The 21265-nt window shown below is 42.2% G+C and overlaps 1 protein-coding gene across 2 annotated transcripts in view; it reads right to left on the reverse strand.

Moving 5' to 3' along the window:
- The window catches only part of CD96 (CD96 molecule), a 99467-nt gene that overhangs the window by 70840 nt on the left and 7362 nt on the right, over nucleotides 1-21265 (reverse strand). For both annotated transcript variants that reach the window (XM_028153251.2, XM_008146686.3), the window contains exons 3-4: nucleotides 11680-11804; nucleotides 1088-1295 (exon numbers count right to left, since the gene is read on the reverse strand). In XM_028153251.2, coding sequence (XP_028009052.2) covers nucleotides 1088-1295; nucleotides 11680-11804 — 333 coding nt within the window. The remainder of the gene's footprint in view (nucleotides 1-1087; nucleotides 1296-11679; nucleotides 11805-21265) is intronic.

Genomic DNA, 21265 nt, shown 5'->3' on the forward strand with positions numbered 1-21265 from the left:
ACAGTCCTTCCCAACTCTTCACAGAACATTGTTTAGGCTCCATAAGGGACCTGACCATCAGGGGTGATTGATTATGGGGAGAGCTGGGGAAGGAGGTGAGATGGAAGGGCAGGAGGGCAGGAGGGCAGGAGGAAGAGACAGAGGAAAACTGTAAGCAGGAGGCTTCAAACTGTATTAATCTTGGCTGTAGCTACTCCATCTTTATGAACTGCAGGGCTGGCACTTCCTTCAAAATACTGAATTGTGTGACCTCTAATAATAATGCAATGAGATCATAAGTAAAAAAGTAAAAACAAAGATTTTCTTTTTACTTGTTCTGTCAGTCGTGACTTACGTTTTGTAAAGTTATTTTCTTTTCGTTTACCTCATTTCCAAAATCAATTAATTGCTCACTCACATCACTGCTTTTCTCTTTGCTTTAATTTAGAAATGCTATTTTAAAAAGCACAGTTCTTAGTCACAAAGATGAGAAAAATATTCAAAGCTAGGAGTTTTTGTTTATTAACATTTCCTTGCATCACTGAACAAAATAGAATTTTCACATCCCCCCCCACCCCCTACCCTGTCTGGACCCTGCAGAGTCAGAGGCCCCTACTGTGGGCATCCTTGCTGGAGGAGCTGGCCTGCATTCACCCCAGCTGGCTTTGGCGAGGTGTGGGGGCGATGCCCAGAGAGTGTCTCTGGAGCTCTGTTCATCATCCTTCTATTCTCACACTGGCCTTATTCTGTCTTCCTCCAGCAAGCAACTAAGACAATTAGACAGCTAAGCAATTATACTTTGGCAGCTATAATTAAAGAGAGTTCCAGTATTCTTAGGAAATATTAAAATTGTAAGTAAGGGAGTGGTCACCAGGAAACTGACCAATTGTGTGATTTCAATCTATTAACAGAATCGTTATTCTTTTACTTCTTATCCTGCTCCCCAGCCCCAACACGAAAGGCAGGTATCAAGGTAAATAAAACTCCTGAACAGCTAGCCTTGCTTGGCTGCACTCCAGGTCACAGGCTGCTTCCTCTCTAGGGGGAAAGCGAGGCAGGCAACAGGGATGGCAGAATGGCAAGGAGCCCTGAGAACAAAAACTCTTACCAAAAACCTTGACCCTGGTGGAGCTCCTCAGGATTTTGCCAGGCCTGACTGTAACGTGGCAAGAGAACTTCCGGTCATCATCGTGGATTTGGACTGGAGAGAGGTAAAGCCCATAGTCTGCACCTAGTTTGACTCTGTCTTTAAATAATGTGGCTTTGCTGATGGGGTGATCCTGGGTGAAAAGTGTTTCCTGAGTTCCATTATCTTCCTGGTGAGAAAAATAGATACCAGTTATTGAGCACTCAAGTGGGCTAGCTCTGGGCTAGGTATTCCACAAGTATTAATTTATGTCTTGTAAAAAGAGAGATATGAATGAAGGATTGAAATTAAGAGGTATTTAGTATGTTACTAGACAAAGTATCAGTACCCTTGACTTTCAGCTAAAAACTATTGTCAGTTTCTCCTAATATGAACAGATACTTGCTGCTCTTCTGTTGAGAACTCCCCCTTTGAATCCTCTATAAACTGCATATTTGGGGGGGAGGGGCACACAGCACTGGGGGCTAATGGCAGATCACAATTCTCATGCCAAATTCAGAAATCTTAATGGCAAGGTGTGCTAAGAAGGGTTTATGTTTTGCCTATAAAATCTTCAACTGAACTGGATAATTATCGTCACTCTCCCAGCATTACTTTAGAAAGCTTTCATTTAGGTCCCCTCAGGGCCAGGACTAGGATGAGGTAAGGAGATTCCTAGGGCACAACATTTAAGGAGGCACTCACTCTCAGGTTCTTGTAAATGCACCCTGCGCACCTGAGTGTGAGCGCCTCCTTAAATTTTATGCTGTAGGTACTTCCTTTCCTCACCTCAGCCTTGTCCTGGCCCTTGCCCTTCTGCCCTTATTTCTGTGTTTGTACTGCCTTCAAAGAGGACACCTGAAGAGTAGGCTGTAAATGTTAATCTGAACGTTGGAGACCAGAGATCATTTGGAGTATTTGTTTCCTCTCTTCCATATCCTTTCTTGGGTCTGTGAAGAAAAGCCCCCATTGTTCTTGCCCCCCTCATTATTTCCATGGACAAGGTCCTGGGGGTGTCACAGCATTCTGCTGACTAAGGGCCCAGTGAAGGGGGGACTCTTGAGGGGCACAGGGTAGAGGAAGGGGTGTGTCCTTATGCCCTTTAGTATAACAACATGCTCAATTCAGTTGCTTTGAAAACACTCAGATGCACAAATTTATTCTCTGGGGGTTTGAACTAAGTTGTTCTGGGGTGAGACCCTCAGAGGGGCAGGGCTGAGAACCACGGGTCTAACTCTAAACAACAGGTGGATCCTATGCACAGGGGCCAGGGGAAATGGAGGGAACTAAAGCGGATGAGGTGAACAGGAATGCATCTGGTGGGGAAGAAGTCATGAAATAATGAGAACAATGATCTGACTTGGAATCTCTAGTTCAAAAAATGAGACAGATGCAGGGTGAAAGAAATGGAAGCAGGTGAGTGAGAGAATTCAAGTATGGGCTAGGAGCAGAAACAGTGGAAACATGAATGTAGACTTTTTAAATAGTTCATATAGATATTTCCAGAATATACTCAGTAGAAACTCTTATGTAAGACACAATTCTATAAATAACTACAGCTGGGATTGGTAATCATCTTTACAAACAAATATATATATATATATTATACCCTGCTTAAATATATATTATACCCTGCTTAAAACCTACTCCTGAAGCAATGCACACACCTTTATACTCACATAAAGAAGGACCTATGTGTCTATCCTGCTGTCTTCTTAATGAAGAAGTGTTCAGAAAGTTAAAGGGAGAGAGCTTATATTCTGGAGACAAGGGCTCCAAAAGGAGCCTTAAGAATTGGCTGGCACTTGACTCAGCATTTGCAGACCTGGAGCCCAATAATTAAGGAGGCAGGCTCCCCCTGCAGGTCCTCCAGCTCAACAAACTTGATGTTACAGCTCCTGCTTTATGCATAGGGACTGTTTTGGTGAGGATCTTGGACTTCAAAATGCTGCTTGATGTTTAGTAAATGACTAGCCACCCGGAACATTTCCATCTGTCACTCTGTTGTGGGAAGAAGGGCAGTCAGAGGCCACTTGGTTGGATGTGGAGGCTGGCAAGGAAAACTGCTTTTTCCTTTATTGTGTAGCTGGGTGTGACTAACACGGCTGGTCTCATTGGTGGAGGAAAGATACAAGAAATAAAACAAAACAACCCCCCCAAACCCCAATTTGCTCAAGGGTTCATTTGTTTTTTTCTGAGCAGTTGACTGTTGTAGAGGAAAAGGTTTGTTCCTTTGTTGGGAAAGATAGGATTCAGTTGCAAAGTTGTGCCTTGTAACTTACAACATTCAGAGATCCTGAAAGAATCTAGAATCCCAGTTATAAAGGGGCCAAGGCAAGACTGCACATGGGTGTCTGCTTTCACCGAGCAAATGGGACGAGAGGCAGAAAAATACTAGTCCAGTCAAGCATTGAAATGTCTAGAGCTGGGAGAGGGAGAATAATACCAATATCATGCTATGACCACTACTAAAATTTTATGTTCTTATTAGTCATAGCTTAAGTTTATTTAGCACCTACTGTTTTAGGTACTAGGCAAAGTTATTCCAAGTCTTATTTACTCTCTACAACAATCTGGAATGAAATGAAATTAAGTAACTTGCTCAAAGGTCACACAAAACAAGAAGGCACTTACAAAGGCTTTTTTATAGCATCAAAAAGCAGGGTTGCCCAGGACCAGGGACAAGTAAGCCTCAGAGACAACACACACTAATGAAAACCAAACCATCACACACACACACACACACACACACACACACACACACACACACACCAAAAAACAAAACAAAGAAAACAAAACAAAAAACCACTTCCAGGAGTATCAGAAAAGAAAAATTTAAAAGAAATCCCTGGAGGCCAGAGGCCGTTATGTAGGTTGTTGATTACAGAGGTGTGGACAATTTGCTGATTGAAAGGGCCCTTGGGAGTCAGATACCCTATGACTCTAGGGGTCATCGAGTGTACTTCAGCTGCCACCTGATGATAATCTTAGGGTCAGCAGGAAACAGACTGGTAAGAGGGTCTTATTATATAGTCTTTATTATTATCTGTTTTTCTCTTCTTGTTCTTTTAAGAAAAAATTTTGACAACTTTCATGGACTCCCAACTTAATGGACCCTATGATTTAATGGGAAATATAGATTGCACTGGCATACCTACACTAGTCCTGACACTCAGTATATGTTCAATTAATATGAACTGTCCTCCAGCCTCGCTGATGATCAACCAGCTACTTCATGAGTATTCTTTATCTGCCCGATAAACCCAGGAGCTGTGGAGAGTCATACAACCAACTCTTTAGAGATTAGTTTTTAATGCATAGTAAGAACAGGAATGTGCTCAGTTTTTCCATTGTTACCTTATTCACACCTCTCAATAATACCATGAGGTGGGTACTATAATGATCCCCTTTTACAGATAAGGTAACTAAAACTTAGGTTACACAACATAGCCAAGATATGAATTCTGAGACAAAAGGAAAAACATGTACCCCTATGTGCACTTATCAAAATACCCTTCCATACTTTGCCTAAGTGGAAAAAGTTAATGCAAATTCTATAATTAAAAAAAATGAATGACTACATAAAGCCGTGCATTGCTCAATGTGTGCTCCTCTGTCAGCTCTTCTACATGTGCCCGTGGGGGACCTGATGCCAGGCGGCCCCGGAACCACAGCCTGATTGGGAAACACCGCTCCTCGGACAGTATAGCTGGGTCTCAAAACGGACAAACAGCAGCCTGCCTTTATTTAAAATGTTGATCTTCTCTTCATCAGAAAGTTTCCCTAAATTTTGATTTTAAAATATTTTCTTAATATTTATATCTTGATTACTGATTTTTTCGGCACTCACTTAAATTGTCATCCAGGGTGTGGGCCCTATTTACCCTAATCTTGGCTCTTAGGCCACACAGCTAGTAAATGGAGGAACCAGGACTTGAAAAAATAAAATTTCCCTCCAAAGGTCATGCTGACAATGACTTTGCTGTATACAGCCTCACAAATGTAGTAGGATAAACAATCCTTGCCTTGTCTGCTTAGAGGCTATTGGAGAAGAATTAGTGCACAAGAAAAACAAATACAAAACCATACCCCATACCTGTAGAAGAGAAATAAGCATATAATTAAGTTATGGACAAGAGTTAGATAAGATAATTTCCATGATAAGGGCTGGCTGGGGTCATATTGAATCATGAAACACTGCTTCCCTGTGTCCCTTAAAGACTTGACAAACCTGGGAATGAATGGTGGAGGCTTTCCTATTTTTGTACTAGAATCAGAATTTCCAATCCAGAAAAGGGACATTGGTACTATTTGATTTCATGACATTATTTCATCCCTGGGATGGCACAAGCTCCATGTCAGAGCCGGCGGTGTTGACTACAGCACATGGTGGGTGTTGAGTATCTATAGCTCATTCAGTAAATTCTGTTAATTGTATTGATTGCTACTTCTTTATCTCCATACTGCTTCCTATCTCCATGCCCCCCATTTATTCTCCATCCAGTCAGTGCTGTCCAAGTAGCTGCTTGTGAAGCCCCCAGCTCCACTCTGTAGAGCACCAGAACATTATTTTTCTAATCATCACAATTGTAGGTTGGCTAGCACTTTAATTTTGATTATGATGAAGACAATTAGAGGCTACTGTCATCAGGTAGAAGGTGGCAGTTTTGTTTTCTGAATTGCTAGGCTTCTCATAGGCTATAAAACATCAGAAATATTAAAGTATAGTATATCTATAAAGATACATTTATAGATAAAAAATTTAAAAAATATAAGCATCTAAGTTTTGAAAAAATGTTTTTATTGATTTTTAGAGAGAGAGGAAGGGAGAGGGATAGAGAGATAGAAACATCAATGAGAGAGAAACATCATCGATCGGCTGCCTTCTGCATATCCCGCTCTGGGGATTGATTCCTAGGCATGTGCCCTTAACAGGAATTGAACTGCGAACTCTTTGTTCCTGGGTCAACGCTTAACCACTTAGCCACACCAGCCAGGCAGCATCTAGGTTTTAGTTATATGCCTTTATCGCTAATATTGAACTGTTTGCTGAAACATTCCTGTCCTTGTTGTGATTTTAAAGAGAAAAACCATGGGTTTCTCTTTATCTACAACTTTGGGAACAAATATTTCCTCCTGCCTCTTATCTCCCCAAATTGTACTCATGGGTCCAGGGTTTTAGTACATGTCTGTCATTTGCTGGTCAACTGTTTTTTAAATATTCAGCTCAAACATAATCTTTGAAAGATTTCCCAGGTCCATCTAGTCAGAGTCAAACTATTTTCGCTCTTTTTTAAAAAAAATTTTTTTATCAAAATTGCATTTCATGGTAGGAAATATGTCCAATATAGTTTGTATCCCTGCAGGACCTAGTACCCAAAACAGATTTGCATATGTTTATTGGATTGAATCAAAATTTATACTGTGGGAAATCAGGATGATCGTTTGGAATAAAAACAGAATATTAGATATATGTAGAAGCTCCCAGATCAAGCTTGCAGAATTTCCCTGATGAATGTATGTTTGTGCCCCAGGACATAAAACGGGAAAGATATCACTTGTCCTTTTTCTACCAACTGCATCCCATCTATTGTGCGATTTCTAATGTATCACCTGCCATTCACTTAGACCTTCAGTGTCCATTGAAGGGTTAACCCTTTGTGTTCACTTAGTTACCTTCCATGCTAGATCAATGTTGGATACCCCATTTGTGCCTGATGCCTGTTTACTTCAGTGTAGTCACAGTTCTGGAAAGTAACTTCCCCAAATGCAAAGGATGTGCCCATGAACACATTTAGCACAGCCTTCATATGGGATCAGATATATATACCAAATAATTTTCTAATGTTAACAGAGAATCCTAATAATCTCCATGAGGGTCATAACTGATTTAATTAGATGCTATTAAATTCTACATATAGGAAGGCATACTTTTTATTTTCCAGTGACCTAGATTAAAATAATTTTAGTTTGTAAAATTGTTTCCAGACTCTAATGCAGACTTGAAAATGGGAGCGTGCACAGCTTCCTGGAGCTACTGAGTTCATTACAAGCAGGTGTCTGTCCTCCTGAGCTCATCTCCCTCATCTCTGAATTTTATAAAAACCACATTATATAATGTTTGTGAGGACAACTGGCTTATCGTTACGATTGTTATTGCTAGTTTAACAAGAGATTAAAGAACTAAAATAGGGATTGGAGAGGATATTTATGTCCTCTGCAGACCTATAACAGTCATGGCATGAAGTACTGCAGTTTATTCCTTAATATGAGGAAATCAGATAATTTCATATCAGACTGGCTGAATCCCGCAGCTTCCAACAGCATGGAGCACGGGTGTAAATCAGAAGAGCAAATAGATTTTGACATTTAAAAATGGAATGCACAGTAGGAATTTAATCAGCACATTTACCAATATAATATTTCCTTTGAAGAGAGGTTTCTTTCAAAAAGGATACCTCAGGTGCTCTGCATCATGATGCATTGTTGAAAGTGACAGCATGGCTTGAAGTTCTAGCAGAAGTTTAGGATTCACTCTCTCAGTGTGTGACCTTAGGTGCACTCTCTCTGCCCCTCATTTATCCTGTCCTGGCAGGATCCAAAGATGAGGTCTATTTAGTCATCTTCATTCCTTTAAAGAAAATTACTAGATAAGGATGCCTTACCATTTATCAAGTCACTGACACTTAATGAGCTGCTATTCATTAATCAAATGCACAGCATCAATTTAGTGACCATCAATTTAATACGAGGACAAGGAATAGGGCTGTGGGGGAAGGAGACAAAGAGACACAGAGCCATTCCATTATTCATTGAGTGCCTATGTTCTAGGCACTATACCTAATGCTAAGAATTTTTGAAATGAGTGATGCAGCTTTTTGTCCTGGAGAAGCTCATAGTCACACAAAGGACACCGATCAAGTGAAGGCTTTATACTAGCTTGGAAAAACAGATCACGCACCCTAAAGATAAGATAAGACACTACAGATCAACTTACTAGCCAGCCAAAATCTCCATAGTGAAGATTTACTAAACTTTATTATTAGTTATTATTATGAAGCTTTATTATTCCCACTGTTAGTTGAGTTTATGATAATTGGGGTAGAAACTTTTTGCCTATTTGTGGAAAACATTAAAAATGTAAGCCAAGGTATAGAAAATGCATTTCCATTACTGTAATGTTTAGTATTGTAAGTTTCTGCTCTCCTGGGGTCCTCTCCTCTTCAAAGCCTTTTCTTAAGAACCAAATTGTATCACATTTGTTAAGAACAATTGAGTTATACTAACCATAGGCATCATGCCCAGGAAGCCTTATATTTTAAAAACCAAACACTATGAAAGGATAAGAGCATTTTCTGACCGATAACCAAGAGACATTGGACAATTTAGAACAGTGAGAAAGATATTTTAGAATATTTTTTACTTTCACTTTACTGACTACCCAAAAAATATGTAGCCAGTGAGAAATTATCTGTAGGTTGTATTTCAAGGCCTACTAGCAGGTCAGTTATTTTGGATTTGTCACATCCCCAGAGAAATCTTTTTATAGGAAGGGTCTACTTTCCAAGACAGTCCACAAAAATCTAGGTCAACATGAAATATGAATGATAACTTATGCAAATACAGTATTTTGCAAACTGTATCAGCTGCTATGTTCATGGATATCTATGATTCTGTAAGAATTTTTAAATTTTGTGTTTTTATTGTGATGACAAGCTAAAAAGTAATATAATCATATTCTGGATCATCTAAATGAACACTCATGTTGTGATTACCAAAACTATGTTTATGATTATCTTTATAATTGCTTTAGTCTTGTGTTATTGTAACTGTGCAGAAACCTTATTTTCACATTATTGTAGGAGTCCCCCCCTCCCCACTTTTCCCCTTTTCCTACCTCCACCCTCCCCTGCCTACCTCTTCCTTGGACTTTACCAAATTATTGTCTGTGTCCATGGAATATGCATAGGTGTTCTGTAGCTATTTCCTTCATCTTCTTTATCCAATCACTACTCCATCCCTCTCCCTTTGGGCAACAGCCAGTCTAGCATTCCATGTATTTCTACTTCTGGTTACATTTTGTTCATCAGTTTATTTATTTTTTCCATTAGATCCCACATATTAGTGAGATCATATGGTATTTGTCTTTCTCTGTCTGGCTTATTTCATTTAGCATAATACTCTCCAGGTCCATCCATGCTGTTGCAAAGGGTAAGACTTCCTTCTTTTTTACAGTATTCCATGGTGTAAATGTACTGCAGCTTTTTGATCCACTTGTCTGCTGATGGGAACTTGGGATGTTTCCAAATCTTAGCTACTGTAAGCAATTCTGCTATGAACATAGGGGTGGATATATTCTTTCTGATTGGTGATTAGGATATATTCTCAGAAGTGGGATACCTGGGTCAAAAGGCAGTTCCATTTTGAATTTTTTGAGGAAATTCCATACTGCTTTCCACAGTGGCTGCACTATTCTGCATTCCCACCAGCAGTGTACAAGGGTTCTCTTTCCTCTACATCCTCTCCAGTACTTGTTATTTGTTGATTTATTGATGGTAGCCATTATGGCAGGTGTGAGGCGATATCTCATTGTGGTTTTAATTTGCATTTCTCTGATGATTAGTGATGTTGAGCATCTTTTCATATATCTATTGGCCATTTGTACATCCTCTTCGGAGAAGTGTCTAACCTTATTTTTTTAAATCTGCCCTTTATTTGATTTTTTCCTCTTTGATACAAACTGGCCTCAGCCAGTGCCTGGACTCATCTACCTCCCTCCCCTTGCTTAATAATTAAGTCCCAGGACAATGAGGTTCTGGTCAGCATCCAGTAGTCCTGGGTCTATTGACTACAGAGACAGAGTTTTCAATCAAAATAATAATAATAATATCTTGACCTCAGTTATGTTTTAGCTTTGGACCTAGGAAAATGGAACAATCTCACAGAACAAATCCTTGTGAAACTGGACAGAACAACCTCCGTGGTTCACATCAGGACTAGATGCAATGATTAATTACCTCCTACTCTAGCACCCACCAATCAGCAGAGACCACACCCTAATTGCCTTAAGTCACCATGATTAATGATTCCTCCCCCCCCCCCCCCCCCCATATAATCTAGCCCTGGACGCCAGCAAGGAGCCAGGTCTCTGAGCATGAGCTACCTGTGACTCCGGGCATGGCACCATATCCTTAATAAATTCTTACTTTCTTGGCTGCAAACTCCTGTTCATGTCTTATGGGGCTTTGATGCGCACAGGCAAATGTCCCTTCAGTTCGGTAACATCATCTGATTTAACAGCATTAGAGGTGGACTATGTATATTGGCTAATAGCTGGCTGCCATTCGATTGGCTTAGAAAATTTCTCATAAAATTCCAGATTTCCGAATTTGTTTTTGAAGTCAGAAATCAAGACAACTATAGGCTTGCTGATCCCTGTGGCAGTAATAGAGCTGACCAGTGGCTGTTTGTAAGATAGGTCCTCCTTCTATCAGATACATTTTCCACCTATCTATATATATAAAACCCAATATGCAAGTAGACCAAACAGTGGAACAACCAAACAACTGAACAACCGGTCGCTATGACGTGCGCTGACCACCAGGGGCCGTGCGTGGAACATGGTGGGTGCTGGCAGCAGGCAGTAGAGCCTGGAACGTGGTGGGTGTCAGCTGCAGCAGGATGATGGAGCAGGTGAGCAGGAGCACCAGACCAACGCGGGGTGCTGGTCACTGTCATCGGGGCAAGTGTGTGGTGGCTACTGAAAATTTTTTGCCCCATGTGCCGGCCCTGATTGTTCAGTGCTGTCAGCGGGTGCAAGTGGCAGCTGCCAGCCCCGATCACCCCTGAGGGCTTCTCCACCTCCCCTTGCTCCTGAGGAGTGATCGGGGCAGCAGCCGCCAATTGCACCCACTGATAGCACCGGCCACAATGGTTCAGCGTCATTAGTGGGATGCAAGCTGGGCTGGTGCCATCATCGCATGGGAGCAGCAGTAGCAGGAGTGGGGCTGCTGGAAGACAGGGGACCAGGGGCCATGGTAGGAGGGGCCGGGCGGGGGCACGGTGGATGGGCCGAGACCCGTCCCTGTGCCCACTGCAGCCTTGTGGCCCACAGTGCACAAATTCATACACTGGGCCCCTAGTATTTAAAAGCATTAGATTTTGTGTTTCCTCTCATAAAGCAATGTTGTGTATTTCCCAGGATGTGATGGTCAGCATTCTGAGAAAAGGGAGTCTATCCCTAGGCATAAGTTGTTTGTAAAACAAACATTTATGAGTAGGGGCTTCTAGTGGAGGTGGCTCCTCTCCAGGGCACCATCACACTCTTTTCTGTAATGGGGGCTTGGCATATAGCTTGAAATAGAAACTAACCTTTAGAAACTAATTTCTAAATCAGTGCATGCATAGACCCCGAGACTTGCTGAGTGTCTCCCCACAACCATTCCCGACCTGACACATAATACCTGTCCCTCATCCAGTATGTGCTTCCTTCCCTATTATTATTTATTATTCATTTTTACTTCATTAATATTTAAAGATCATTGCAGGTATTCACTGAAAAGGGCAGCACTTACCACCAACCATGCGAAGGTGAACTCAGATGAAATTTCCGAGGAGATATTTTGAAGGCATGGTATTTCCAGAGTCTGATTTATCTCTATTTCTATTGTATTGTTGCTTCTCCATTCTTCCTGTATAACTGTAACAAAACATAAGGTGGAAAAGACATGGATCTGTGGTTGGTTTATAAAGTGCCTTTTATCAAAGAAATGAAAACCGTTTTAGCATAAAGATTCATCCATCCTCAGGGTATACCTATGAAGTAAAGAGGAGAAATCCCATTAGAGTCCTTACTGTGTAAATGGCAAAACAAAGTCACTAAGAAAAATTACCACTGAAAAATTATAGGGACTCTTTCCTAAAAGAATTAAGGTCAGAGGAATTTGACATGTTCCTCTGCTTTCCCCCTAAATTCATGCTTTAGTCTTCAGATCACATTTCCTTAATCAGATAGAATATAAAACATTAAATCTTAGCCTATAATTGCCTTTTTAAATTTTAATAGACTTAATATTTTTATGTCTGTGAACCTCAAACAGCAAAATGAGTGGAAAGTACAGAGAGTTCCCATATTCCCCTTGGTCCCATGCTTGCACAACCTCTCCCACTATTAACATCCCTAATCACAGCGGTACATTTGTTACTATCATGAACCTACACTGACTCATCTTTATTACCTAAACTGCATAGTTTATTCACATTAGGGTTCACTCTTGGTGTTGTGCAGTCTATGCGTTTTGACACATGTATAATGTCGTGTTCACCATTGTGGTATCATACGGAACAATTTCACTGCCCTGAGAATGGTCTATGCTCCACCTATTCATCCCTCCCTCCCACCAAACTCCTGTCAACCACTGATCTTTTTCCTGTTTTTATAATTGTCTTTATAGAGCTTATAAATTCCTTCAAGTAAAAAATGATACAGAAAAATATATAAGGAAAATCCAAGGATGCATCATTAACACATTGGTTTCATTTTAAAAATGATATGATATAAATAGCAGTCTATAGTCTTTTTGTGTGGAAAGTTTTATATATATACTAGAGGCCCAGTGCATGATTGAATCATGCACGTTTAGCGGGGGAGCTGGGTGCCTGTCCGCTGGTGCACCAGGCCTTTCAGAAGCCTCCATGGCGCCGGAGGCTTCTGAAAGGCATGGTGCCTGAGCGGACAGGCACCCAGCTCCCCTGGTTTTGATGGTCCATGGTGGGACGTGAGCTCGCTGACCCAGAGGCCCCTTCTGTGCCGCAGCACAGCCATGGTGCAGACGCTGAGCTCCAGCCGCCACTGGTGACGCAAGCTCAGCGTCCCGCTGGCCCAATCGACTTCCCCGGCCACCCCGAGTCCCGCCCCCCCGCACCTCCTGGCCAATCGCGGGCATAGCGAAGGTACGGTCAATTTGCATATTTGTCTATTATTAGGTAGGATAGCAGGGGCCCAGTGCACGAAATTTGTGCATGGGCAGGGGGGGTGTCCCTCAGCCCAGCCTGCCCCCTCTCACAAACTGGGAGCCCTCAGGGGATATCCTATGTCAGCTTAGGCTCTCTCCCTTTATGAAGGAAACTGGGCTGATCAGGGGAAGGCGCCAGCCCCATCACCCCGCTGCTGCAGCCACCGCCAGCCACCGCATCCACCAAGGTGTTTTCATCAACATGGACTCCAGTCCCTTCATCATGAAAAAATGACAACTTTCTTTAGGCATTTTCAAGATGTGTCTTTCATAGCATATGGCCTTTCTTTCTTTTTTTAATCCTCACCTGAGGATATGTTTCCATTGATTTTTAGAGAATGTGGAAGACAAAGGGAGAGACAGAGAGAAACATTAAAGTGAAAGGAAAACTTTGATTGGTTGCCTCCTGCATGAGCCCTGACCTGGGCCCTGGCCAGGGAGGAGCCTGCAACCTAGGTACATGCCCTTGATCAGAATTGAACCCAGACCCTGCTGTTGGTAGGCCAATGCATTATTCACTGAGCCAATCCAGCTAGGACAGGATATGACATTTCTTAGCCCTCCAGCAGCAGACCTTCAATTTTTTCTCCAGAAGTGTAGTGGAAAAACCCTAGATCACCTTTTTGGATTCTTATTAACCAAGTTACTAAGAATATTACCAGTGGCATACAGGAAGCTTAGCCAATGAGCAATCAGAAAAGGTACATATATCAAGTGGATTAGAAACTCAGTTCACACCAATCTCCAGCTTTGTCCCTGCTGGGGCCTAAAGCCTCGGGCCTGGGCAGGTGCCCTCCAGCACCCTCCAATCTTTGGCTCTGCCCCTGCCCAGGCCTAAAGCCTATGGGGCCCTCTAGCTTCCTCCAATCACTGGCTCCCTCTCACTCTGATCACTGGCTCCCTCTCTCTCCTATGGCTGGCTTGCTCTCCCTCCGATGCTGGCTCCCACTGGCTCTGATCACTGGCTCCCTCTCGCTCTGATGGCTGGCTCCTTCTCTCTCCAATCACTGGCTCCTTCTCTCTCCAATCGCTGGCTCCCTCTCCCTCCTATGGCTGGCTCGCTCTCCCTCCTATGGATGGCTCCCTCTCAGTCTGATTGCTGGCTCCCGCTGGCTCTGATCACTGGCTCCTTCTCGCTCTGATTGCTGGCTCTCTCTCGCTCTGATGGCTGGCTCCCTCTCGCTCTGATGGCTGGCTCCCTCTCCCTCCTATGGCTGGCTCACTCTCCCTCCTATTGCTGGCTCCCTCTCCCTCTGATGGCTGGCTCCCTCTCTCTCTGATCGTTGGCTCTCGCTGGCTCCCTCTCACTTTGATCGCTGGCTCCCTCTCCCTCCTATGGCTGGCTTGCTCTCCCTCCTATGGCTGGCTTGCTCTCCCTCCTATGGCTGGCTCCTACTAGCTCCGATTGCTGGCTCCCTCTCACTTTGGGTGCTGAGGATGTTCCTGGTTCCCAGATGAAGGCCGTTGGGCGCCTACTTATGCAAATTAGCCACCATCTTAGTTGGGTTAATTTGCATAGTCACTGATTGGCTGTGGGCTTATCGAAGGTACGGTCAATTTACATGTTTGTCTATTATTAGGTAAGACTAGAGGCCCAGTGCACGAAATTCGTGCATGGGGGCAGGTGTCCCTCAGCCCAGCCTGTACCCTCTCCAATCTGGGACCCCTTGAGGGATGTCCGACTGCCCGTTTAGGCCTGATCCCGGTAGGATTGGGCCTAAATGGGCAGTCGGACATCCCTCTCACAATCCAGGACTGCTGGCTTATGCAAACGATTAATAGCTTTCATATATGGGGCATTTTCAGCATAATAAAGATAACAACCATATGAATCAAAACTCATGATTAGGTTTAAATTATATAAATTCATGACACTTAACACAAAATAATTACTGTCACTTAAGAGTGCTAGTGAACCAATTTATTTTTACAACTGCTAAATAAGGGAAAATACCAAGTAAGTATCTGTTCTGCTTTTCTTAGACAAACTGTATATCATGTAAATAATTGGTGGATAAGAGGACATTTTCTTTATAAGAATGCATCAGCTAATAAATGAAGGAATAGGTTTAGAACATCTGTTTGGAAATCCATAATAAATTAATGGATCTAGGTAATATTCATTAGTGGCTGCTAATATTACACTAGAGGCCCAGTGCATGAAATTCGTGCACAGGAGGGGGGGGGAGAGGGGGTGTCCCTCAGCCCAGCCTGCATCCTCTCCAATCTCAGATCCCTTGAGGGATGTCTGACCGCCGGACATCCCTCTCACAGTCCAGGACTGCTGGCTCCCAATTGCCCTCCCCTGCAGGCCTGGTGCCCCGCAACTGTCCTCCCCTACTGTCCTGGTTCCCCCCAATTGCCCTCTTCTGTTGACCTGGTCCCTCCCAACTATCCTCCCCTGCAGGCCTGGTGCCCCCCAACTGCCCTCCCCTTCAGGCCTGGGTCACCCACAACTGTCCTCCCCTGCAGGTCTTGTTCCTCCCTCCAACTTCCTTCCCCTGCAGGCCTGGTCCCCTCAAACTGCTCTCCCCTGCAGGCCTGGTCCCCCCCAACTGCCCTCCCCTGCAGGCTTGGTCTCCCCCAACTGCCCTCCTCTGCTGGCCCAGTCACCCCTAACAGCTCTCCCTGCTGGCCTGATCGCCCACAACTGTCCTCCACTGCAGGCCTGGTTCCTCCCCAACTGCCCTCCCCTGCAGGTCTGGTCTCCCCCAACTGCCCTCCCCTGCAGTCCTGGTCCCCCCCAACTGTCCTCTCCTGTTGACCTGGTCCCCCCAAACTGTCCTCCACTACAGGCCTGGTTCCCCCACCCCAACTGCCCTCCACTGCAGGCCTGGTCCCCCCCAACTGTCCTCCACTGCAGGACTGGTCCCTCCAAACTGCTCTCCCCTGCAGGCCTCCCCCCTAAACTGCCCTCCCCTGCAGGCCTGGTATTCCCCAACTGTCCTCCCCTACAGGCCTGGTTCCCCCAACTGCCTTCCTCTGCAGGCCTGGTCCCTCCAACTGCCCTCCCCTGCAGGCCTGGACCTCCCCCAACTACCCTCCTTTGCTGGCCTAGTTTCCCCCAACAGCCCTCCTATGCCAAACTGGTCACCCCCAACTTCCCTCCTCTGCTGTCCTGGTCACCCCTAACTTCCCACAACTGCCCTCCCCTGCAGGCCACCTTGTGGCGGCCACCTTGTGTCCACATGGGGGCAGCCAGCCATCTTTGACCACATGGGGGCAGCCACCTTGTGTCTTGGTGTGATGGTCAATTTGCATATTGCTCTTTTATTAGATAGGATGGCCAGATATTATGTGCTTCTGATGTAATTCTATAACATCATCTATGATGTACTCTTGCCAAAAAACAAAATATAAAAACAAAAAACTTAATGTGATCAAATCTCTGTATTTAACCAAAAGGTGAAAGAGGAATACATAGATATGGAGATAATCAGACTGTAGATAATCAAATTTACTCAACAAATACATCACACACAAAAAAATAAACAATGTAACATAGCCTTCAGATGAAGAGATTTATTAAATAATCACAACACATGGAGATTATTTGGATCCTAATTTAAACCAAATGTAAAACTAAAGATTATGAGTCCCACTGGATATTTGATGACAAAAGGACTTACTAAGATTTTTTTTGTGTTTTTTTTTTTTTAATTCTGATAGTGGTATCATGACTACATATTTTTTCAACATCTTTATCTTTTAAAGATTTATTATGAAATGAATAGGGTATCTTGATTTTCTTCAAGTATTTTGTGAGAGGGCAGTTGATAAGAGTTTAAGGAAAACAAGATTGCATATCCTATCTAATAAAAGAGTAATATGCAAATTGACCATCACTCCAACACACAATATGGCCCCGCATGTGGTCAAAGATGGCTACCCCCATGTGGACACAAGATTGCTGCCACAAGATGGCCGGCAGGGGAGGGCAGTTAGGGGCAATTGGGCTGGCAAGGGAGCAGTTAGGCATTGATTAGGCTGGAAGGGGAGTGGTTAGGGGGTGATCAGGCTGGCAGGTAGAAGCGGCTAGGGCAATCAGGCAGGCAGGCAGGCAGGCAGGCGAGCGGTTGGGAGCCAGCAGTCCTAGATTGTGAGAAGGATGTCTGACTGCCCATTTAGGCCAGATCCCATGGGGAGTAGGCCTAAACAGGCAGTTGTACATCCCTCGAGTGGTCCCAGATTGGAGAGGGTGCAGACTGGGCTGAGGGACACACATGTACATCCCTTCCCCTGTGCACGGATTTTGTGCACCGGGCCTCTAGTGAGTTGATAATTTTTCAAGTTATATGTTTAGAATTTTGTTATAGTTTAATCTCTCATAAGTTCCAGCTATCTTCATGATACTATTCTATATAATTTTGTATATGTTTGAAATTTTCCACAATTAGAAATTTTTAAGTTTTTTCATGAATCACCTAAAATCATCTTGGATACTAGCAGCTATATGTAACACACTTGAAAAAAATTAAAGAATCCTTCTCCCCTACTTTTCCTCAATCCATCACCTGTCTTCTTTCTTTTTTTCTCTAATATTATTCCTATTACCCAATGGTTGTAAAACTATGGTCTGTGGGCCAAATTTGGCTTTCTTCCTGATCTATATATATAAAAGCCTAATATGCAAATTGTCCCCACTGGAGTTGGACTGGGAGACTGAGAGTTCAAACACTTGCTATGATGTGTGCTGACCACCACACATAGGCAGCGCAGAATGAAGGAAGGCCCCAGCCAACAGCCAGAAAAAGCTGGGGAAGGAAGGCCCTGGCCAGCAGCCAGAAAGCCCTGATCGGCCCTGATCGCCGGCCAGGCCTAGGGACCCTACCTGTGCATAAATTTCGTGCATTGGGCCTCTAGTTTTGTAAATAAGGTTCTATTATAACATACGTATTGTATAGAGGTGCTCTCATACTACAAAGGTGGAGTTGAGTAGTTATAACAGAGACTGTATGGACAGTGGTTGGCAAACTCATTAGTCAACAGAGCCAAATATCAACAGTACAACAATTGAAATTTCTTTTGAGAGCCGAAAACCAACTTCTGTGCATGGGCCACGAAGTTTCAATCGCACTGTACATGCGCACCCACCCGTGGTATTTTGTGGAAGAGCCACACTCAAGGGGCCAAAGAGCCGCATGTAGCTCGCGAGCTGCAGTTTGCCGACCACTGGTATGGACCACAAAGCCTAAAATAGTTACTATCTAGCCCTTCAGAGAATGTTTGCTGACTTCTGCTCTAACTTTCCATCATCCATTATTCTTTGATATAATCCTGGGTAATTTCAGTGACCATGTAGATGATCTATTCAATACCTGGCCTCTCAGTTCTTTCCACTGTCATCTCCATCAACTATCTCCACTCCATTTCAGCCATGTACTCTCACAATCACATCTCAGACCTATCACCAGGCACTATTGCTTCACCTACAAAATACTAATTCAAACCTACAAACTAATTCAAACCTACATCTTCTTCTTATGCAACTAGTCCCATCTCAACTGTTATCTGACCTTATTGGATTTTTTAATGAGTTGATATGTCTACTTTTCCTCAATCCATCACCTGTCTTCTTTCTTTTCTTCCCTCATTATCAAGCTAAATTCCATAGTTTCTATCATTTCAATAATATTCTTTCTAATATCCCAAGTCCCTTGCCTTTTCTTTCATCCGTTTAAAGAGAATCAGACTGTGGTAGACCCAAACTGTTTACTTTTTAATGCACAGACCCAAACAGCCAAGCAGTGCTGGAGAAAGCCACAGTGAAAACTGTTTTTCCTGTATTTTCATACCACAGTCAAATGAATGTTCAACACTGATCAAATATCCAAATACATTTACCTAGTGAACTCATTTTCCTTCTATCTATAGAAGGTATTTCAAACCTCTCCAAATGTCTTTTTCTGAAGCCTCCTTATTTGCCTGAAGATAATCTCCATTTTAGAGAAAAGATTATAAGATGGCACATACCTTATCATATGTACTCATTCTAATTTCCTTCTCTCCTGGTATAATAAAAAAAAAAGTTCTTTTTTCCATTTCAAGATAGTCCTACTACGAATATTATGGATCTCATTGCCCCCATCTTCTCAGAAACTTTAATTTATTTATTTTACCTTTTTCATTGTATATTTAACTACTCTCAACCGCATCTTGCTTATTGCCTTGAAACAATAGTCAATGTCTTTCATTAAATAAAACTGTCACTGCCACCACCATTACCATGACCATGTGAATGAAAATCCTCATTTAAGCTTTCCTACCCTTTGCATTACTACTGACACATTTCTTAGAGGTTGTGTCAATATTTGCTGTTTTCACTTCTTTGACTTCTCTTCATACCTTTTCTTCCTTCCCTCTGACTTCCAACTCTAATAATGACACAAAACAACTCTTGTGATCAATAAATTTTATGTTTATAAATACAATACAATAATCATTTTGCCCTCTCAGAAACATCAGAAGCAATGGCTACTTCCTTTATTAATTATTATTATTATTATAGGTTTTTATAATGCAACTCTCCCAATTTTACTCCTGCCTCTTTAGTTACTGTTCTATTCAATTTGAACATTTGCTTTTCTCCATCCATCACCATAGACTCTGCTGAAGGGCCACATTGCTTTTCTTAGTTGATTTTCTACCTCTATATGATTTCTTTCACTTCCAGAACTTCAGTTAGCACCCACACTCAGGTGGCTCACCAGTTTGTGTCTTCTGTTAAATCTGTATCTAGATCAGGAATTGTATATCCAGTTGTTTGCCTGACATCTTCTGTATGTTTCAACTTCCTGTCTAACTCAACATGGATGAAGTCAAACTCAAAATAATCCCTATGCAATCTGACCACCCATTGTGTTTTCTAACACAATGAGTAATTTCCCATTTTTTTTCCTGTTCTACATTTTTAAAACCAAGGCATCATCCTTGATACTGCTTTTTATTCCTCACTCCACATAAGCAATCTGCCACCAAATTCTATAGGTTAATTCTTCTACATATTTCTAATCTGAGCATTCTTCTCCATCTACTGCCACTTTTCTCAGTTTTACCTTTATCTCTCACCTAGATTTCTACCATTGCCTTCTAACTGTCCTACACTAACTATCCTCTCAGCCCTTCTCCAATCCATTCTAAATGTTGATCACAATAATCTCTTTGACATGCAAGATAAAACAATAAAAATAAAAACAAACCACCTTTTAATTATTTTCCAAGTTTTTAGGATAAAAACAAAACTTAACCAGACTAATCAATCTCTCTAGCCTTATTAACTGCTTTCCTTTCAAAACTGGTCCTTTAAAAAACCTTAATACCTTTTAAAATTCCCCACAGTTGCCATATCTTCCTCCTACCACAGAGTCTTTGCACACTCTGTTCTATGTAAAACTATATTCCCCACCATTACCTGGCTAATGCCTGATCAAGTGTCATTTCTCCAGGAAAACTTTCTTGATTTTTATATTATGCCTTCTTGTAACACTGTCTAATTTCTTACTGAAGAGCACTTCTCACTATTGTAATTTGAAATTTGTTTTCTTATTTGATTAATGTCTGTCTCCTCCCATTGGACTTCCTGATTCCCGAGGACAGAATCATGTCTAATGCATACCACTGTATTCCTCATGCCTAGCACTATAACATATTTGTTAAAAATATTTGTTAGATAAAGAGTTATACAACAATTTAAGAAGAGCTAGCATTCAAATTCAAGAACAACTTATATTATAAAAACATATATAGATCAATGGAACAGAATAGAAAGCCCAGAAAGAAATCTACACAGATATGATCAACTAATTTATTATAAAGGAATCAAGGGTATTCCATGGGAAAAGGACAACCTCTTTAATAAATGGTGCTGGAAAAACTGAACAGCCACATGCAAAAGAATAAAACAAACCTCTACCTTACACCATACACAAAATTCAACTCAAGATGGATTAAAAACTTGAATGTTTTTTTATTTAATAGTAAAATGAAAAGTCAAAAGGAAAAATCAAAAAGTGGAACTACTACAAACTAAAAACTTTTGTACATCAAAGGAAATCATCAAAAGAAAAGGCAACCTACTGAATGGGAGAAAATATTTGCAAATCATCTATAATAATAAAAGCATAATATGCTAATTAGCCTGGACAGC

Source organism: Eptesicus fuscus, chromosome 3 (assembly GCF_027574615.1).
Source record: "Eptesicus fuscus isolate TK198812 chromosome 3, DD_ASM_mEF_20220401, whole genome shotgun sequence".
Classification (NCBI taxonomy): Eukaryota; Metazoa; Chordata; class Mammalia; order Chiroptera; family Vespertilionidae; genus Eptesicus; species Eptesicus fuscus.